The sequence below is a fragment of the Aulonocara stuartgranti genome (genome assembly GCF_965226115.1).
Source record: "Aulonocara stuartgranti genome assembly, chromosome: 9".
NCBI classification, from domain to species: Eukaryota; Metazoa; Chordata; class Actinopteri; order Cichliformes; family Cichlidae; genus Aulonocara; species Aulonocara stuartgranti.
Genome location: NC_138960.1, coordinates 20,578,711 through 20,601,069, shown reverse-complemented (window position 1 = coordinate 20,601,069; position 22,359 = coordinate 20,578,711). Strand labels below are relative to the sequence as shown.

Genomic DNA, 22,359 nt, shown 5'->3' with positions numbered 1-22,359 from the left:
GAGCAGCTGAGCACGGAGGATCGGCCACTCGCTTGCATTTTCTTTTAAAGACGCGCCGAACCTCCTCCGAACTATCAATCTCTCCGCTGTCCTCCTTAAATCCCCTCACACCTGGCTGCGGACCCCTTGAGACGTCTTTTTTTCCCCCCTTCCCTCCTTGTCCAACTCCCCCTCTGCCCTAACTCTTCCCTGTCCACCCTTCCCTCCCAAATTCATAGGTCATATGTTCACATACTCCCTCCTTCCCCTCCCTGAGACTACTGTTCACAGTCATCTCTTCCATTTGTCACGATTTTCCCACCAGTATTCCGGCCATGCAGGCGATTGCTCTGATCTTATTTTTAATTAATTGGAAAAAACTAAGTAAAGGTAGAGGCATTTAGCTTAGGCCGGCGTACGGGGACGCAGCCAACACATGACAGGTTTAATCAGTGTCATGGCAGCCAGAGTGGATGTCTGGCTTCCCTCAAACAGGCCATGAAATTCCTCTGCTCTTCCTCCTGGGTTTTTATTTCAACACAGAAAATGTGAAAAATGCTTCCAGAGATATTAGTTGTGCTTACTTTGCTGCTAACCAAATGCCTTTTTTTGCAGGTAATGGTTAAAAATGTGTGTTTGCATGTCCGTTTCTCTTCTTTAATGACTGACAGAGCAGGTTTTTTCAGTTTCCCCCGTGCTACATATTTCCCCCGAGTGCGTACGTGTACGAGCTTCAAGGTCTGCCATGTGACAAGAAAGCAAACATCACCCTGCAGCTATGTTGTGATCTCTGCAAATGAGGCATATGATGGTGGCGTGGGGGCACATGACTTGCTTATCGTGAGCACGTTCTTTCGTTCGCACACCTGTTTTGAAGTGCCCGTTTGCTCTCACGATGGCTTTCTCGGCGAGGAGGAGATTTCTTCCAGCTGACGTGCAAAAAGACACCAATCATATGGAGGTGGAGAAAAATTCCACGACCGTTTGTGTTGCAATGTCAGGTATGAGCCTGAAAGTCGCCACCTTTGCGCACTTCAAACAGAAAAGGTTTTGCTCAGGATTTCTCTTCTTCCTCCGGAGAGCGCCGGCGTCTTTTTCCCGTCCACCTGCTTCAGCGTCGCGAGACATGTTGTCACACTGTCGACCGCAGTGCAGGCCTTTAAAATTGCCCCATAGCCCCTTTTTGGTCTAATTACAGAAAGGCTTCTGAAGATGAAGAAGTTCACGTGTGACTGTGTGTTTCTGGGTCTGCTCCTCAGTGGGTGTGTGTGTTTCGTTTCCACTCCTCAGTGCTCATTATTGACCCTGGCCTGAGCTCTTTCATTAGGGGGGCTGTGAAGTGGAGGGACGAAGGGGCCAGGAGGGGAACAGGGGATGGGGCAGAGGTCGTAATTGGGCTGTTCCACTCCCTCTGGCCTTGCTCAAGGTCACTGCGAAACAAACGTTGGGCCAGACTTTTTCCTCTCCCTCTTTTCGCTCATCCTTTCCTACTCCTGGGGTCTTTTGTCACAGTAGACCAGTCCATCGGGGAGCCCCAGAGAAGCAGAGGGGCTAATTCAGTCTAATCTTTTAGCCCGTTAATGTCTGCCTGATATGGGGCTTTCTCCACATCCTCAGGGGAAGGCCTTTGTGGTGTAGGCCATCATTATGAAGTTTCCAGGCGCTCCTAACCAATTATAAGAAGTGGGCACAAATTAGTTAATCTCAAACTCTGCTGCTAAGAAGTTTTCCTGATTGTTCTCAACTTTATTTCACATCTCGCAGAAAAGAGAAATTTGATAGTAAAGGTTTCTGATAAAGTGAAGCTTGATAGCGCTCACATTTTCTATTTAAAGAATGAGAATTTGTATGAGACTTGCCAGTGGATTTTGTACAAAATTGTATCCGTCATGTGCAATTCTGTACACGGTTTCATCTCCAAGCCAAGTTCGAAGCCATCTGAGCAATGTAGCGTTGCGGCGCAGCGTTGCTTGTCTGGCCCTGGCTAGCGGTGAGCTCGGTCTAACGTTTCCCTCTGATTAAGACGCAGTGGTGAAAGCTGCCTTTGATCTGAGGAAATGTCTGCGTAGGGAGCAGTTGGAATGCAGCACTCTCCTCTCTGCTTTGCAGATGGAGGGAGAGAGATAGTGTCACAGTCTATTTGTTTGGTCTCGCCACTGCCAGTCTGCCAATCGAATTAACATCTGGATGTTCAGGCTGAAACAAGCCTGATGTCCCTGGTTCAACTGTGGCGAAACTGACTTATTTATGTTTAATTTACTCAAAAATGACAACATAGTGGAATCAAAAGATCTTATTCTTGTACACATGTTGGCTTTAATGGGCTAACTGGTCTCTAAATGGTGTCAGATAGAGGGAGTCTGTGACAGCAATATTGAAGTAAGTTCATTTATAAGTCAAAGATTGAAGAGATATTAGGGCCACTTTAAAGAAATCATCATTTAATAAAAATGTTCTTAATTTTATTAATTTTTAAATTAAATTTTTAAATAAATATATTTTTTTTAAATATTACTTTTATTTATAGATACATAAAAAGAAGGCTTTTTACTTCCCCCCCATTTGCTGTTAATATCAGCTCCATATATCCATCAAATTAACAGCTGACTAATTTCTGCTGAACTTTTTAGATCAGGTTAAAAATACCAAAAGAAAAATAAGTTGTTTACTTATTAAATGCTTTTTACATTCAAACGGTCACAAAGCATTGTGCACAAAAAAGAGTAAAATAAGTAATACGTACCAGGATAGCCCCAAAAATATAAGAAATAATAAAAATAAATAAATTCAATTCAACTCAATTCTTTACAGAAAGCCTCCTTTAGTTTATTTTTATTTTTTCATTCAGTTTTGTAATATCAAGTTTATATGTGACTTTTCAAATATATATAAATATATATTAAAAAAATGATAAACATTTGTTAAACAGTGTGTTTTTAATATTCCTTTCTACACATATATTTTTTATTATTCAAAAAAAATTTCCTGTAAAGAAAAAAAAAATATGCCGAAATTTCTAGCTCCATACTTTGGTTCTTGAGTAGCTTTGCATGAGTCACAGTTTCAAATAATCCGTATTCATCTCAACCTTGTTCTTCTCATTTTAAGTCAGCTTTTAATCTGATTGGCTGCCCCTCATAAACAGATGTTTTTTAAAGCAGGTTGGTGGGTGCAGGTTTCTGTGCAGATGGCCAGAGATTTGTGGCTAAGATCAACAGTTTAATGATATTTCCTCATTATTACATCATACTAAGCGACTACTTCATCCCTTATTGTATCACTGGAACCCCTCTAAGAGCGTTCAAATGCCAGAAAATAAAGAAAAGCACGATACCACCCCCCTTTATGTGACGCCTTTAGTGAAAACCTGTGATTTGAGCTTGTATCATATGTGTCATGTTATCTTAATATTTTCTTCTCTGCAGGCCTCCTGCTCTGGCGGGCAGTCCAGCTTTCTCCGACATCTCCCTCATCCGGATCTCGCCCCAGCGGAACCCGTCTGTGGGGGCTGAGTCGCCCTTCCACCATCCACACCCCTACATCAACCCATACATGGACTACATCCGCTCTCTCCACAGCAGCCCCTCCATCTCCGTTCTGTCAGCCACCCGGGGCCTCAGCCCTGCAGATGGTGAGTAAAATGAAACATAAACTGATACACGCACACACAACGCATGACGCGTGCACACTCACACACTCAGCTGCACACAACCCCAGCAGAGGGTGATAAGGCCTCAGAAGACCCTTAAAAATAACGGCTGGAATTGATTACGGAGGTTCGATTGCTATTAGGGGGAATCTCGGTTGTGTGTATCCGTTTAATTCCTGTTCGAGATCAAAAGAGGTCAGGTGAGAGGCAACCAGATCCATCTCTATTAAGACCCAGGGGTTGGCGAGATGCTATCTGAGTGAGGGGAGCGGGTAGATGGGAGTATTATGAGTGTAGCGCCATCCGTGTGGGTGGGGGCTCAGATTGGAGGGAGGCTAATCCTTTTGATCTGTGAGTCATGTCGGAGACCTCTGGAGGATGCATCAGTGAGCGGCAGGGTCACGTACAGTTACACCGTGCACACGGAGGGAGGGTCGGGCTCAAGTTCACAGTTTGGTGGTGTAAAGGGGGGTGATTCGTATCGCATCCTACTGAGAGCAATTTTACATCTTAATATGGATTTTAATTGGGAAGTCAATTGATCTGATGTGTAGCAGTTCATTTATTTTATACCTTATTTTATAAATATATAAAATAAGTCTTAGCAACTTAGAGAAAGAACAAAACTTTTTAAATTAATAATAAACATATTGAGTTATTTTCATCATGATTTTGGTCATATTTTAATTAAAAAAACAATATCTTTTATTTTTATGTAAGATCTTATTTGCCAAACATCTACATTCACCTCATAGAGCTCCAAATGTCCCAATAATCATTTATGGCCCTCACCTTCTCAGCCATCAGCCTTTTGGTACTTCAGCAGCAGCAGAGACCCACTTTAGCCCACAACCTTGCACTGAAGTGTATTTCTGAAATGGCAAATAGCTGGGACATTTCCTCTGCACCCGTGCATTCGACCTCTTCTCATCCAGGTCTGTTGAAAGCTGTGACTAAGTAACGACCAAGAGTCCCCCCCCCTCCCCCCCTTGCTCCTTTTCGTGCACTAGAGCGATATACCGAAGCTCCGACTCTCTACCCTCCAATTTTCCATTACCGCAAAATAATGTGCGCCGGTCTCGGATTGCTTTAAATCAAAATAGTTTCTCCAACCTACCACATGATCCCCTTTTCACTCCATAATGCTGTGAATTGTGAATGAGGCACCTAATTACTCCGTTAATCAATCCGGTGATTAATTAACCCATCAGCTTTTGTGTTGTTAGTATATCACCGTGCTTACAGGGAGCCTCCTTCAATATGCAAAGATTTTTTTTTTCCCAGCAAAAAGTACATTTGAATAATGATGAATTAATTAACAGAATCTAATGGAGATTTAAAGTGGGTGGGATTTAGTGCCACCCTCTTGCTGCCACACATTTGCTTTCACATCTCTTTTTTTGTGCCCCCCTCCCGCCTTCAATATTTCTCTCTTTTCTATATGAGACCGAGTTCAGAGTTAGGCTCGCCCCTGTTTCTATTGTTATGCTGGAGCACCCGGTGGCTCACGGAGTCCTGAGGCATGTCTCTGCCTTCCCTACATTGAGTGCCACACCGACAGCCTTCCCCCACTCCCCCATTTTGCCCCGAGGATCGCACTCGGATGCCAGCGTTTCTGATTTAGAAATTCTGCAAAGCTCTTTTCTGCGCACGGCTCCTGAATGGGACACATTATGGTTGAATGCAAAAGCAAAGCTAAGGCGGAACACTGGAGACAATTAAGAAACTCCCCCCTTCCACTGAAGACATAAAAGCCAGATCGAATTAATTTAGAATTTTTTTCTGCCATTCATTTAACCAATCATGGATGTGTTCTGCAGGCATACAGGCCAGCCTTAAGAGGAAATCTCCTCATACACTGTTTCTTTATTTATTTTCTCTTTATTTCTTCAATTGGGGGAGAAAAAAAGATCTGCAGCACTCAGTGGTCTGAACCGATTCCATATTTGCATCCAAAACCACAGTGTTAGTCTTTTCCTCTCTCTTTCTTAGAATATTTGCATACGGAAGCCCACCACCAGATGTTTATTTTTAGGCTATGGTTCAAGGACTTACAGTACTCTATAACTAAGGGAATGACTTGAAAAAGAGAGACATTGTAGCACGCAGATCTATCTGGGCAGATTTAGGCCTTTTGTTTCCTGCAGAGTTTAAATGTGCAGAGTCGAGGAGCAGGTTGCATATCTGCATCTGCAGCCCCCATGCGCACAGCACAAGCGACGTGTTTGGCAAAGGATGCACCAGCCCACATACTCTTACCACACACACATACAGTAAATATATATATTCATGTACACGCTCATGCCCTTTCTCCGGGTGATCGGCACGAAGAGCGAAGGCTGTTTAAAAACTGCATTGTATTGTAAGGCGATCGGTTCTGGTGTTCACAACACGAATGCATCAATCAAACACTAATGCACACTCACTGTAATCTCTGAGCAAGCATCCGGTAATCCCCAGTGAGGCTCCCCACTTCAGGTGATGCTCCCTGTGCAGCTGTTTTGCTAAACTTGATGGTGTTGCTAATGTGCTCATTACTGTTCTGCTGAGCTGATTATCATCTAATGTAAATGAATGCAGACTTAAAACGCAGTGCAGGTGCTCAGCCTGTCATGTTTTTCTAACTCGCTAATAATTTTTCCCCTTCCTTTTGCATCTCTCTCTTTTCCTCTTCCGCCTCTACCCAGCCTTTTTTTTTTCTTTTAAGTGTTTCTTCCGTGGGTGCAGATCAGTTTATGTTTTGGTTACTTTGTTTTCTTCTCCTCCAGCCCCTCACACAGGTCTGACCACAGCTGAGTACTACCACCAGATGGCTCTGCTGGCGGGCCACCGCAGCCCTTACACGTCTGACCTCCTACCGTCAGTGGCATCCGCCGCTGGGGCTAGCAGTGCCAGCGCCCTGCACATGGAGTATCTGCAGGCGATCGACAGTAAGTGTGCGCTCAGAGGTGTCTCATATATAAAACAACAAATAAATATCTAATAATTCTAGGATTACACTAAAACACTGCCTCACACACATTCCCCATTACATACATCCAAAACTTGTTTGATCTCTTTTTTTTTGTTGTTTTGCATCCATAAGAAATACTGGATTTCATGAACTTTCATTATAAAAAATAGTCAATAATATAGACAGCTTTTTCTTTTTTGGCTTTTATTCATCCACTTAAGCACATTTTATCTGCTTTGCAGTTCACAAAGTTAAAGCCCTGATTAAATATAGTTAAAAAGTGAAAGGTTTTACACCACTGAATATCACTCAAACTCCCCCCAAAAGGGGCAGCTTTGTACTTCATCCACATAACCTACTCACACAATCACACTAAACTCTAGTCACCTACAGTGTTGCACTTGAAGGCACAGATCAACAAAGAATGAAGTCAAGAGATAAAATTGCAATAAATAGTAAAATACATGAAAAAATACATAAAATAAACAGACAGATTGACAAAGACATTAAAAATGATTTAAAAAATCTAAAGGTTAATCTAGAGGTAAGTGATCTAAAAGCGGAGGAAATGAAGGATTTTAAGTGTCTATTTGTTCTGCACTGGGGTACTGGTGGGAACAGCTTACTAAACTCAGATGACAGAACATAATCAGGGTGGTTAATAATGTTTTTAATAATTGTTCTTTATCTAAATCTCTCTGCCCGACCACCAGGATTTTAAAGCAGGTGTTACCAATGGTGCTGAGGCGGTTTCCATTCTTAGCGATTAAAACACTAAACCAGCAGATAAAAGTAAAAGTTCAAAGACTCCTTATTGATATTAAGAGTATAACCTCTGTGATTTACAGTGGCTCTGAGTTTATTGGGAATTATATGTCAACTGTACTAGGCACCAAAACTGGACATTTACAACGTAAGTGAATAGACGCCTACCACATTCATCCCTACATACCTGCACATTTAAGCATGAGTGGCCCCAGTGGGAATTCAACCCTTAAAACTGCACTTTCATAATTCACCTATCTTGTACTATATATAGATCAACCACGGCGAGGAGGTATCTGCAACTTTTTCCTCTGACATGATTTAAATGAGCTATTGTCTTAATGTGTTCGGCTCAGGTCTGTGTGCAGAGGACTTATGCTAATGAGTTATTTTAAAGTGTAAATAGGAAATTAAATGCACACTGAATCTTAGAAAGGTCGGACAGCCTCACCCCGTTCCCTTTGATGAGAATGTATTTAGTCAGTCAGACGCCGCTTTCATGGAAATCCGGGGTGAAGTTCCCCCCGATTCCTCAGAACAAACTAATTAAAACTAGCCAAACTTGTGCGGGTATCAGAAAATTAATTGCTATTAAGTGGGAATTGGAATGTCCCACCATTCATCACTGCAGAAATCCTTTCTTCTGTGTCACTTTTTAAGATTAATAGACTGAAACAAAACAATTAGGGCCAAATTTAAGTAGAGATGCGGCGCTCCTCACTTTTAAAAAAAATCGCCTGTGATCATTGCTGGTAATAACTCATCATGTTTCAACAATGTGTGTTCCTGCGCCTGAAATATTAACACTTTAAAGCTTTGGTTGGATTTCAGAGAAAAAAAAAACACATACAAAGAGCGGCGTCTGTCAAGAGGCTTTCGCTGATAATCTGGGCTAGTACGACACTGCAGCTATTTTAGTCAATTTCAAATCAGTTTAATTACCTTCAGAGAGCGCTCTGCTAATGAAACAATGGGCCTGTCCTGCCTGTTTGTGCTCTAATGGGCTATTGTCTATGCTCATACTGCCTAATTAGCACCATAGCTCTCATAGATTACTAAAACTAAAGTCTACACTGCCATAAAGTCTTTATTTGTGGTCTTTATTAGCTGACTTTAATCTCCTTGCTATTCTCCACTAACAGCTGGCTGTTTTTCTTATAAACAGGCTTGCTTTTAGCAGCATTTTAGCATTTTTAACACCAGAGCTGTTTTATGTAACCTGATTAATTGTAGCTATTAATTATATGGTAGCACGTTAAGACTTCCTGTTTGGAATTCATAAGCAGTATAAACATTTCATAAATATTAATAATACATTAAAAGGTAGCTGTAAGCATACAAACATATTTACTGTTATATTACTGCTATAACTCTCCAATAGGCACCTTTAAGTGGAAACGTGTGTGTAAACAGATGAATAACAATGAAAACAGCTTTTTAAATATAAAATACATCTTAGAAAAAGTTATGATGTCTGACGCGGTGAAAATTATTAAACCTTTTAATGTCCTTTACACTCTAGCTGTCTAAAGCTACATTACTGTTTACTGTAAACTGTGTATTAAATATTAATATACCGCTTATTTATGAGAAATGATGGAGAAAATATAAAGTAAAAATGTAGTTTTAGCAAACAGCTGTTCACAAACAAAGAGATTTTGACCAGATTACTCGTTTATATCAGCGTCCTTGGATCTCTAAAATCAAGTTTATATCACACTAAAAAGTCTATATTCATAAAATCCCTCTCATGTGGCCCTCAGGTGTGTTCGAGACGGTTCAAGCACAGCTTCGGAGCCACGTTTTATTTCCACCGCCAGTCAGTCTTGCCCGTCTGAACCCTCTCTGGCCGTGAGAATTAATGACGGGGCAACTAACCAGCCATCCCGTCCATAAATCAAGAGGAAATTAGAGGGACAGTCCCGCAACGAGCCAGCACGTTTCTGTCTCGGTCTTCCCCGGTTGGCTGATTTATCATTTGGGCTGTGCATTAATAAATACCACTCCCATGAGATTTTGCAGTGTTGGGACACAGACCCATCTCATCAGCTGTATTCCCCCCCACCACCACCAAACACCACCACCCACCCCTTCACCTAATTCACCACAAGTAGACGCTTTCCCTCTTGCTCGCCGCTCTTGCTTGCGTGGAGTGTCAGCTGGTGTCAAATTTAGGATGCGCAAAGTTGTGCAAAATCAGATGTGCCATGCGGTGTTCCTCGCTGTGTTTAACAATGTCAAGGACCCCCGTCAGAAACACATAAAAAAGATGGCTTTTCCATACAGTGACATTATTAAGGCAGCGTTGCTCTCCTTACGTGGCCTGTGTTTGCCAGAACACCACTGCTGCCACTGGAGCAGCATCCACACACACACACGCGCACACACACACACACACACACTGTGATTACCATGTGAATGGAGCGTTCTGTAATCGCTGGATGTGTCAAACGAGAGATGGAGCATTTACATTTGGGAGATGGATGGATTGTGGGGGACGTAAATATGGAGGGGGGTTATCGGGGCTGCCTAAGCTGGTTTTGTTTGCCTTTATAAAATAACTCAAAATGTTTTATTTCCAAATCTTGAGTCACAAAGTCATTGTGTCAGTTCACGCACAAAGCACGACATCCCCTCAGCGCTTTTTTTTTCTCCCCCTCCTTCCATCTCCCCCTGTTTTTCTCTGTCTTGTTTGTGACATCTCCATGTGAAAAGACAACAAAAGTCATGTTTTAATCTCTACCCGTGGCTCATTGTATGTGCGCAGAGAATGGTTGCGCCGTTTCCGCCTTTTACCTTTTCAAACCCCCTTTTTCGTATTTCCAGTCAACACTGATTGCATTTGAATAACGAGTCAAATTGGACTTGATTAAATATTACCATACACAGTCGGAGCATTTCTCCAACATAAAAGGCATGTTTTCTCATAGATGAAATGCAAGCAGTGCATCAAGTGACAGCCGAATACTCGTTCAGATGAGCCTTTTGTCTGATGATTGACAAAAATGTCATCTGTTGGGGTTAGATTAGGTTAGAGTTTGGATGCAAAAAAAAGTGTAAAAACCAGCAAATGCTCGTTTCATTTCAAACATTTTCAGAGTTTAACTGATGCTCGGATATGGGTGTATTTTTAAGTGTACCGGTCTTTCTAAACCCAGATACTTGGCGCTCAATCTCCACCTCTTTCCTCATCCCCCGCAGGCTCTCGTTTCCCGAGCCCGAGGCTTCCGTCGCGACCCAGCAGGAAACGCCCTCTGCCCATCTCACCCCTCTCTGAGCACAGCTTTGACCTGCAGACCATGATCCGCAACTCGCCCAACTCCCTCGTCACCATGCTCAACAATTCCCGCTCCAGCTCGTCTACCAGCGGCTCTTACGGTCACCTCTCGGCTGGGGCCATCAGGTAAAAACTGCCCTGAATGTTCTTATAGCTCCTGATTAATCGTTTTATTTGTTATTAGAATTTTGAATGGTCTGATATCTTTGTATTGTGTGTATTTGTGTGGAAAATGTGGATGGTGAAGAGGAAAGGGAAGTCTAATTAAGGACAAGTGGAAGTTATAGTGCTTTTCTATTCAGTTGTAACACACAAAGTGCTTTCATACAAGCCCGATTCACATGTGCTTTTCCCCTATTTTAACCCAACATTCAAACTCTGATAGATGCATTGGGCTGACTCAGGGTTCAGTATCTTACCCAAGGATACTTCGACATGCAGTTAGGAGGGATCAAACTAGTAGACAAGCTACTATACTCTTGGCCTACATTGATTAACTCCCATGAAAGGAATTGTGGGATTGACCCATAATAGGGACTAAAGATTTTGACCATTACTTTAAAAGTAAATCACTCAGTTGTGAGTCACTTTTGAAGAAGGGCTTTGTGCATTTGGTTCTTTCAAGGTGGTCATTCTGGAACTAACATGTGTCAATAATGAATGAATGGATGGAACAGCTGACTCTCCCCAGGGGGAGGATTAATGCTGTACGTGGTGTTTCCGATGCCATCGATGCTCATAGTAAAACTCCATAAAGTTCAATAGGATCAGTGTGTACAACAAAAGTGTACCAGAAGTGTGGGGTGGTGGGGAAATAAGTGTGTACGTATCGTCCATGTCAAGGCCCCGCGTGGGTGACGATCTCCCAGCCAGCCAGTCAGCCTGCCTCCCCGGCGGCTCGTGTCAGTCATCCGGTGCACCTCACGGAAACATCACATACATCACGCCTCTGTAACCGAGACTAGCAAAGGGAAGCGAAAGAGCAGAGTAGAGAAGGGAAAAGGAAAGATCCATCGCCCCACCCACAGCCATTGATCAGCAATCTGTAAGAAGAGCCTGATCAATCACGCTGCACACTCAGCCACTGTCCAAGTGTCAGGGCCCAAATAACCAAAGCCAACAGACTGATGAGTGATATGACAAGCGGATGGGCCCCCAAATGTGTCTCGGCTCATTGATTTCCACTCGGCTCGTAATAAGATCAGCAGAAATATGGGTCGCAGCGAGAGCAAAGCGTCAGAGCGCAGGATGAATGGAGGCCTGTGCTCGGAGCCACACAGATCTGTGTTGATTTGGAGGTCCGTCCGTGGTTATACAGACCCCAGGAGAGGTTCTGGGTCGCTTCTGGCATTTTTATCATCCACAAAAAGTTAGCTCAGGTTGCAGGTTAAGAAGCTACAGAGGGGAAAAAAACAAACTCTGCTGCAGTAGATAAAAAATAATTTACATGGCTATAAGATACACCTCAGATTATTTATCGTGTGTATCATTTGCCTGGTGGAAGAATGACATACTGCCTTACACAGACCACATGATAATTCACTGTGTTAACAAGCTGAACATTCATTGGCAGGGATTTGTCGACGGTCCTGTGGTTCCAGCATTACCGCACCATCTCCTGTCAGATTGTCCTCAGGGATTGAGGCGCTATCCAGAACAATCCATTTACTCACTATCTTTCCCCCTTTTGTGCCTCATTTCTTTTACAGCTGATTTTTTTAGTGAAGTAGTTTAGTGAGGATTTTTTTGTTTCCCCGTGCTCTCTCCAGCCCAGCATTAAGTTTCGCCTACCCTCCGACCCCGGTGGCTTTGCATGTGCACCAGCAGCTGATGGGCCGTCAGCCGGGCATTGTTGGCTCTGCCTTTGGCCACAGTCCACCTCTCATCCACCCAACACCAGCCTTTGCCACCCAGCGACCCATGCCTGGCATCCCACCATCTGGACTCAGTGCCAGCGAGCGCTCAGTCATCTCCAACGACTCCTCGCAGGTGAGAGCGATGGCTAGTGCCTCTGCGATTCATCATTGCAGGTAATAGATAGCAGCGTCTATGCCAGCCACATCTGAGAGAAATGCAGCGAGCTAAGGTGGTATAGGCAGGATCCCCCCCTCCATGTGTGCCTCTCCTGGGAGTTTCCTCCTACTTGTGTTGTCTCTTGTTTTTAGACTGCCGAGCGTGGCCCAGAACCCGCCTGCAGCAAACAACAAGGGGCTTGTTAGCATAGAATCCCACTGCTGACTCCATTAATCACTAGAGAGAGAACAAGAATATAGAGAGGGAATATTGACATGGATGGATGGATCCAAAGGGACTTTTTCCTCTCATTCCTCAGCCCTTACTGTATGTGCGGGCCTGCATTTGAAGTGAATATTCAGTGTTTATTACCCATCCTCCCTGCTGTGTCCCATGCCTCGAATTTTATGTTATCACAAATGAGGCCTCATTCAAATCGGGCACACCAAAATTGCCTTTTCCCTTTTGCTAGAGTCAACAGAATATTGCTTTGAGGCCACAGCTGAATATCAAATATTGGACAAATGCTGAGGAGACTGAGAGAACGGAGAGTTCTGTAAAACACTCCAAATTATGGGAAAAAACATTTTCAGGAATAGAAAGTCAAAGAAGAACTTGCCTGTTTTTTTCCACCAGAAGTTTAAAAACTCTTTGTTAATTCTTTTATTTCTTCTAGCTTGATATGTAACAAGAATTCCCTCTAGGGCATATTTAAGCCAGGGCCAAAGTCAGGTCATTCATTGGTTGAATTGGTTCATGTGTTTTTTTTTAATTGCAATGATTAGGGTAGCTAATGTGATACACTGAATTGCATTGCTTTTCATTAGCTCGGTTAAAGCTCTTGTCTGGGACTTGCAGGAATCGTTAAGGTTCAACCACGGTTGTTTTTTTTTTTTCAGGCTGATTAAGTAAATGACTGATTGACTTATAAGCATCGCATACATTTTTAATAATACCATAAAGAATAAAACAAAAAAATATATATGAGGAAATGGAAAAATATACAGTACTGTGCAAAAGTCTTAAGCCAGCCCCCCCTCATTTTCTTTGTTTTGCTAAGAAAATGGTAAATAGGTGCAATTATTTAACTAAATATATATGCAAACACACATGGAAATAGAGTATTCCAGGCAAGAACACGATTTATACAATTCTAATGAGCTTTTATCCTTCGACACAGCCTGAGCTCACTTTAGCAAGCTTTATTGTGATTTCTTTAAGTAGTCTTCAGGAGTAGTTCTTCAGGCTTCTGGAAAGTAATTCAAGGCTCTTCTTTGGATGGTGGATGCCTCTTGTTCTGTTCTCTGATGAGATAATTTCACAGTAATGTTGAGGTTTGGGCTCTGGGGAGGCCAATCCATGACTGATAGTGTTTCGCCAGGTGTTTTTCTATTCAGGTATGCTTCACTGCACTCTCAGTGTGTTTAGCATTATTGTCATACTGACAGGCATAATTCCTGCTCCCTAACACCACTGATTGAAATACAGACAGAGCTGCCACTGTGTTTTACAGATGGCTGTAGATACTGAACCATTTGTTAAATCTCTTCCATACATAATAGCAATGATTTGAACAAAAAAATTACATAAAACCTGTTTGTACTGATTTTCAGTCCAGTTGTTGTGTAATATGACAAACCTCAGGCTCCCCCCTCCTCTCCCCCCCGTTTTACTTCCTCAAGACTTCAAGACTGACTTCTAGAAAGCCACGATTCCTCATTTCTCTTGAGGCTTCATGTGTCTTTGCTAAGCTGTCTGTAATGTGTAGACACAACAGTGGCTCATTCTTTTAGTTTGGCACCTAGTGGCTAAACAAAGAAAAAAAAAACACTGAAAATGGTCAGGCACAAGGACTGGACTGAAAATCAGTGAAAAAGCAGCCAATGTCCAAAGAAAGGCTTTGAGAGACCTTCAGAAAGTCTGGAGAGCTACTGCTCGTGGCCAGTTTAAAAAAGTCTGATCAGATTTTTGTACAGTATAGTCTTTATAGTCGAGACAGTGACACTTTAGGCTCAAAGAAATACAATCGAATAATGTAATCATGTAAATATTCAAATATTTCTTCACAGGCCAAACCAACGAGTGAATCCGCTGTGAGCAGCACAGGAGACCCGATGCACCACAAACGTTCCAAAATGAAACCAGAGGAAGAATTGCCAAGCCCGGGCGTGGTGAGCATACAGGTGGGAGTCACCCGCACTAACTGCAAACATCAAAATTAGCTTTCATTTACTGACTCAATAGGTATTTTTCACTTATATGAGAACTCCACACATTCTGGGGAAAAAAGGAAGCAAATTACTGCAAAATCCCACCAGCTTGATTTTATTTTTAGACCCCCCCCCCCCATATAGCAAGCCCATATAGCTGCTGGTCACCTGCCAACATGGCTACAACAATAGGCAAGCCTAACAGCCACAGTTTAGTGTTTATTTACCTGCATCTGGCTGATTTTCCCTTTTTTCCCCTCTAATCAGTTTCAGTTTCCGAAGCAAAACTATTCATTGATCTTCGGGACACTGGTAGGAAATTGTTTTTGCTTTGGTTTAATCTGAATTTAAATGGCTGGGGTAAAGAAAGAGAAGTGTGATAAGAGTAAGTGTCTGCATCTGGAGGAAAAATCTTACGGGGGTCGATTCTCAGGCAGAAGAAAGAGCCTGAGGTGTGCAGTGGAAGCCCGGGCTCTCCTTTAAAGCCGTCTCCAACTCCCTGCTCTACTCCGGCATCTAGCTGTGACAGTGAAATATGTCTGGGCTAATAGAGCAGCCTAGGGAAGGAAGAGGGGGTTAGATTCCTCAAATACTCACCCCAGTCTTGTCGTATAAAAACCACCAAAACAGAGAGGGGCTTTCAGCGCTACATTTCCGCCCTGTACTCTTTTCTCCCAGGCAGCCAGGTGAGGTCAGCTGTGCGGGGGCACTGCGGCTACACCACTAACCAATAACCTTCAAGGCTGTGCCTTTCATGTGAAAAATGGCTTTTGTGACAGGTTTACATGGACGGATGTCAGGAAGAGGAAACGGTTACTTTTGCTTTCTAACTTTTATCTCAGCATGTTGTGCCGGTGATACTGATTGTTGTGCTAAAACTTGTTTTCCTCAGGACAATCCCGACGGTATGACTTTGGTGAAGGAGGAAGGGGACAAGGATGAGAGCAAACAGGAGCCAGAGGTAGTTTACGAGACAAACTGCCACTGGGAAAACTGCTGCCGTGAGTTTGACACGCAGGAGCAGCTAGTACAAGTGAGTAGATTTTAAAACCCACTAACAATCACAAGAAGTGTTCAACAAAATAACTATAAATGACCTAATATGAAAACAATTTTTCGTTGCAGTCTCACTGTGCTCATACTGTCAGTTTGAGTCACAACAAAAGGGTCATGAGTTCAGGAAAAAATCAGCTTAGCATTTTAACCAAACGTGGAAAGCTATTTGTGTAAGATACCTGATAATTAGTATTTAGTAACAGAAATAAATGCTACAATGTCACTCACAGACTTTTGTAGACTGTCATATTATTTGACAGGTAATGCCTGTAAGCAGATGTATGAATATGAGTATGTACAGTATGTGGACAAAGGACAAGATTTTTATTATTGGAAGCTTTCTGGCTTCTGTCCATAGAGAACGTAAAAGAGAGTTGGCATGTGTGCAAAATGCATTGGATAAGCAGATGGAAACAGAACCCAGCAGACTAGTGAACAGATTCCCTAGTTTTTGTTAGACACTTCCCTTAAAAATACTTCAAAAGTATTATCTTACAACTTGAAGTAGCTGAGGTGATGCCTTTTCCATGGTAACACAGGATAGCGTTGCATAGGTATTCATATTTGGGGCCCACCTCTAGTGGCCATTCAAGAAACTGCAGGCCTGGAAGTTGCTGCTTGGATTGCACATAACTCCTGGACACGCAACTAAGCAACTTAGTCCCAAAAATGTTTAGTATTTCGTCATATCAACTAAAAAAGTGTTCATATGTCAATGTTGTGGCTTCACTGGAGAAAATTTCATTGTCATTTGAAACTGCCCATCCACCCGCAGCCTTGGACTTGCATAGACTGTTGTTGGTCCGTCAGCCAGTGGCAGAGAAGAGCGATTTTATAACACAAACTGTGAAAAGTGACCATTGTCGCCACTGTCTGTACATTTCATGCTTCGTTTTTGGATTTTTATTTTAACCCATCAGCATTCGACCAGGCCATCCTCCTCCAGCAGCACGGGAGTATGTTTGTAATGGGTGAAAATCCCTCTTTGTATCCTGTCTGTACAGAAATCCATACGCAAATATTTGCAGTTCCATAAATTACACATAATGTCACTAAACTGTGCTCAGAATATTTGCTTTCAGTCACTTCACCACTTTTTTTTCTTGCTGCTGTTAAGCAAATGGCTGCTATTGCACTCAGGTGTCATTCATGGCTTACTATTGGGAGAGAAGTTTCTGCACTTCTCTGACAGGAGCAGCTTGTCTTGCAGGTAACAAACAGCGAGACACAACAGGGTGTTTGCATCTGTAAGAGGCAGCAGAGCTACCACCACCAGTCTGCTTTTTTTGTTTTCTATGCTGTGAGAGGTTTTTGCTTTCCCTTTTCTCAAGCTCAGTACGTCCTAGCACAATCTACAGAAGCTGTGCTATTTTGGACAACGCCTGCTATCAGCCAACAACTTCTGCCTGCGTGTTTGAACACCAGCAGCAGCTGCAGCAGGGTCGGAGCTGCGGGCATCGGCTGTTGCTGCCGCTGGATAATGCTTTTGGAGATCCGTGGACGGTGGTAATGGGCTCAGAAGCTGAAAAGCACATCACACAGCTGAACGGTGCAAACTGATTTGGAGGGTTAAGCCTTCCAGAGTGAGCTTTGTGTATTACACTGACTTGGCCGAACCCCCCCACCCAGCCCTCCGGTCTGTTATCTGAACTCTCACACAGCCCGGGAGATGGATGGTTCTCATCGTCTTGTGCCCGAGGGTTCGCTGTAAAGCTAAATATTAATGACATCACGGCTGTGTCACCCCCGCCATGGCTGCTCACACTGGCACCATTAGCTTTGGCCCGTGAACAGCTCGGCCATCAGCTAAGTCGAGGAAGCAGAAGTTCAGAGCGAGCGATGAAATTACAACAATAGAAGGGGACGGTGTGCGTGTGCGCACGAGACACACATCTGATAGAAAGATCCTCAGCTCTCCACAGCTGTCTACTTGCCGTCTTGACATTGCAATCCTCAGCCGCGGTGGTAACCCCTATCTATAATTGATATCCTCAGCACGGAATGGGCTGCCTCCCGTGTTTGAAGGGCTCAGCTCAAAGGTTGAGGATCTTGACAACTTCTTGCCCCGTGTTTCAGGGGGCGGGGGGCGAGCGGAGGTGGTGGGAGAGGAGGTGAGAATGGCCGATTATTAGAAAACCTTGCCCACATCCACCCACCTTCTTTAGTCACACCAGGTGGCCACTCGAACAAAGCCGTGTCCTCTCATTCCTCCACATATACTATCCGGCCTAACCCCGCCAAACCGCTCTTATTATCAGATCGCCGTGTAGACACACGCTAACAAAATCCTTATTAGTTTTCCATTTTTCCATCCGCCTCTCCAGCGTTTGACTTTTTGATATTACGTTTTATTTCTCATTTTCTATGCACATGCAGATATGCTGAGAGATGCCAATAAAAGTCTTCGCCTACAGAATCCCTGCCCTCTAATTCAGCAGAGCGGACGGGAAAATGCTCTTATCTCTCCACACCCCCACCCCCCTCAGTAATAGGATAAGTACAGTATTTGGACCACAGTGGCTCTTCTCACACATTGGGAAGGGGTTTGGGGGCTGGGGGTGGAGGGGGGGGGGGATTTCCATATAACTAAACAATGGAGCGTCCCTTCCCCCTGTACTTGTCTTCTGAAATGGCTTTGGGGAAAAAAAAAAAACATGATGAGGGGGAAAAAAGCCTTTTTCTCCTTGGTTGTAACTCTTTCAACCAACACAAACTTTCTACAGCGACTGTGTTAAGAGTCGCCGTCATACCATAAACGCCTTTTAAGTTTTAAAACTGGCGGCTTCACTGATTCCAATCCCCCCTCCCTCCTTTTTCTTTGTGGTTGGCCTAATTTTAGAATTAAGCCTTTGCACCACCCTCATTGCTCTCCACCTTGTTCAAAAGCACTCCTGCCGTGCTCTTGATGCATATTTTTACACTCTCAAACGTGCTTTCACCATGACACGCCACAGCGTTCCTTTATCATCTGCGTTTAAGCGCTCTCGGTGCCGCCGATAAGATAAACATCAGATCTGTGCAATTTGGCTCACTTATCTGGCCTACCCAGTCAGCAAAAGCGAGGCGGGCGTCAATTTTCGTTTGCTGTATTTATTTCATTTATTACATTTCAACTCTTTTGTACCTCTCCCATCTCACTCTCCCCTCAGCTACACATTCTTTTGCTTCCCCATTTTTTTTTTTTTTTGAGGGTGGGGGTGACACAAACCTCTCCCTCTCTCATTTTCTCTTTCATTTTCTCTGCCTCCCCTCTTTCCCCCTCAGAGGGAGTACTTTTAAAGATAAGGCCTGGTGGCTTCTTTAATGTCTCTCTTGAAGTAGGCTTTTTTCGCTGGGGTTTGTCGCCGGAGATGTGAACCCCACACTCCCAAAATTCCCTAATATGGCCTTGCTGAACAATCTTTTATTTTTTCATTGATCTATTACCGATCCTTCACCAATGAGAAGTCTAAAATCAAACTCTACCTTGTTGCCGCAATTTAACACTGAAAAGATGTTGAAAAAAGTGGCTTTAAGGTACTTGCATATAATGCAGTTTTACTCGATGATTCATTTTTTTACCCTTCAGCTTTTTTCCCTATTCAAAGCCTGTTTATTTTAGAATTACGTGAAAAAAATAGGTGATGCTGGATATCAGTACTTAAACCAATTGTGGCTTCTGAATTATTTCTCTCTCAGTATTGCAGGCAGGCACAAATAGCAGGCTTGTTTTGGAAGATATGACAGACTTTAAACTGGGGTGTCTGAAGAAGTTGGTGGTCTGCATGTGTGCAATTTTTTTTTTTTTGAGCTAATAAAGCCTTTTGCATCCTCCAGAGCCTACTGTTATGTTCCAGGTCAGCTTCATAGGTGGCGCTGTGATGTCCTTGTTCTTAGATGGGGAGCTGCCTTTGGTCAGCCGGTGTGCACCCTCGCTGCGCGCCTCCCCAGTGTTAAAGGGAGATAAACGCAGGCGCAGTCTGAAGGCAGTCCCCCACACACCCTCTCCCGCCTGCTGGCGCAGGCCTTTAATTGGTAAAATGCTGATTTTTTTTGATCAGGAGAAGGATTAGGCCCCTTATCTGTCTAGAGTATCATACTCTAAGATGAAAAGAGTGTGCTGAATTACACATGCCAAATCTGGCTCCCTCCCTTCCTTCACTCACTCATTCCCACCCCCCTCACTTCCCATTTACTTCCTCCCTCCTTCCCTCCCTTCTTTGCCTTTTTCGTTCTCGCTCCCCCCCCCTCTCTTTACACAATGCACTTCACCAACTGACATCACAAAGGAACATATGATTTATTAGGCGGCGCTTGATAAAGCTAAACGGTGTTGCGGGTCCCACAGCTTAGTGAAATTGCCTTGTAAACAGGCCCTCTTTTCATGCACGCATGCATTCTAATGCGTGGAGGCTATGTCCCAGAGAGGGTTTGATAAGGAGACATGGAGATGGATACTGAAGTGGGGAACGGCAAAAAATGCAAGGAAAAAAAAAAGAGAGAGTGGCTTGATCCTGTGTTTTAGTAATGCATATAAGACATGAGCATTTGAGTATTTTATGGAAACAAATCATGCTTTTTTAATTTATTTTATTTTATATATATATTAGTTATTTTACATATTTTGTTTACATGAATTGGAGTGTAAAGCAATTGTGTATTTTCGGGTTATTTATGTTTATTTTAAACAGTTGTTTGAACCAAACAAGGATATGGACCAAGAAAACAGTGCCTGCACCTCTGTGTGTGTGCGCGTGCACCTCATATGTCACAGACGGCTTCACTGTCCCCTGTGTCCGTGTCCCTTGCGTTCCCCGTTGTGCGACTCCCTCCTAAATCCATCTTGGTGGCGTTTTTACAGTTGTTGGCCGATAAGCTGGCAGGGGGAAGATGAATAACCTGCCGCGCCGGCGCTATCAGCACCTGTTTGTCGATTTAGCCGGCCAACGGGGCCTGTCTGCTCAGCATGGAGATTATTGATTCAATAAGAATTGCCATTAGATCTTGCCATTAGGTTTCTCGGCGGCCCTTCTCCCCCGTGCTGCCTGTCCCCCTTTTTGTCAGCCCGGAGGCTCATGCATCACGCCCGTCAACGACCTCCTTCGTTTTGTACAAACAGAGTGTGACTGCGTATCCATCCGTGTGTGCGAGCGCGCACTGCGCCGTGCCATCCACCGGCATGATCCAGCGCCGCGGCCCTTCTCCTCATCGCTCTCAGCCGGCTGATATTGAACGCTGGTCACAACAGACCGATCGCTTGCCACCGGGGTTCCCTCACGGAGAGGAAGAAAAAGAGAAGACGAGTCAGGTTTTTCCGAAGCTCGGACCAAGGTGGGGGAGAAGATCAATCTTGGGGAAACTTCGCTAACGTCCATGGTCAATCAGGCTCCAATCATTTCCCCTGGAATTAGTCTTGTTTTGTCACTTTAAAATTAAAAACTGTCAAGTGAGAATAATGGCGGTTCCTTGCCGATATATTAGTGTCAATTTTACTCTTTGCTTTTGCGCTCTGCTGTTACTGTTTTCACTCATTTGTAGATACTCATCCTTTAGTATTGCTGGGAAGGGAAAGGCTTGGGGTCAGAATAAAAGAATGATTTTAAGAAGCGCGGCGTCTCTCTGATGTCATGGTCATGCTTGCGCTTGGGGTCATGATCTAGCCAGTGAGCGAGGAACTGAGAAGGTACAAAGATGACATTGTCAGGGCAGCTTCATGCCTGGAGGGTAAATGACCCTGGGTACTTTATCTGCTTTGGTCCTGCATGTTTTATAGCTCGACAATCTTGGATTTCCCAGAGATTTAAGAGCGTTCAAAGTCAAGTATGTATTCATCTCCCTTCCTCTGTCCCTCCTCGTTCACCCTAAAGGTATAAAGAGTCCTCTCTGCTGCTCAGGAATGTAATAATAGTGGTTTCTTTCAGTCAGGATATTGTCTGTCTCTGTGGGTTTAAATTGCTCTCGGATAGACACTTCAGAGGCCACCACACACTGTTGTCTCTGAAAGAGAGCCAGATGTTGACTTCTTCCCCAGAGCGTCTACATCTTCACATCCCCCCCGCCTCGCCTTTTCTCTTTCATTCCTCTGTAACTTAGGCCACTTATCCCATTTTAGAAGACAGTTTGTGAGGAAAAAGAAAAAAAATGGAGTAAAAGGGAAGAGAGAAGGGGATGGAGCAAGGGAAAGGTGGTACTTGCAGATATAATGCTTGGCTGGAGTTGTAAAGCCCTCGCATTTCAAACGCCTCGACTGAACTTTTGATTTCTTTCCCTATCCCCTCACCTCGCTCCCACCTCCCCCGTCTTCCTAAGCCTCAGATTGGAAGTTGCCACGGCAGCACAACTGTCAGCACTTGTCATGGAGGGGCGCGAGCCCAGTGTGATGCGAAGTGACAGGGTTTTATTTGAAAATCCCGTTCAGATCGGACACCGAGACTCACACGTCTGCCTTTTCTTTGCCTGCTTTTATGCAGATTTCAAT

At 43.7% G+C, this 22,359-nt stretch overlaps 1 protein-coding gene across 2 annotated transcripts in view; it reads left to right on the top strand.

Moving 5' to 3' along the window:
* Nucleotides 1-22,359, top strand: part of gli3 (GLI family zinc finger 3) — a 97,230-nt gene that overhangs the window by 66,811 nt on the left and 8,060 nt on the right. For both annotated transcript variants that reach the window (XM_082546941.1, XM_082546942.1), the window contains 6 exons: nt 3,405-3,610; nt 6,397-6,558; nt 10,548-10,749; nt 12,393-12,612; nt 14,706-14,819; nt 15,739-15,879. In XM_082546941.1, coding sequence (XP_082403067.1) covers nt 3,405-3,610; nt 6,397-6,558; nt 10,548-10,749; nt 12,393-12,612; nt 14,706-14,819; nt 15,739-15,879 — 1,045 coding nt within the window. The remainder of the gene's footprint in view (nt 1-3,404; nt 3,611-6,396; nt 6,559-10,547; nt 10,750-12,392; nt 12,613-14,705; nt 14,820-15,738; nt 15,880-22,359) is intronic.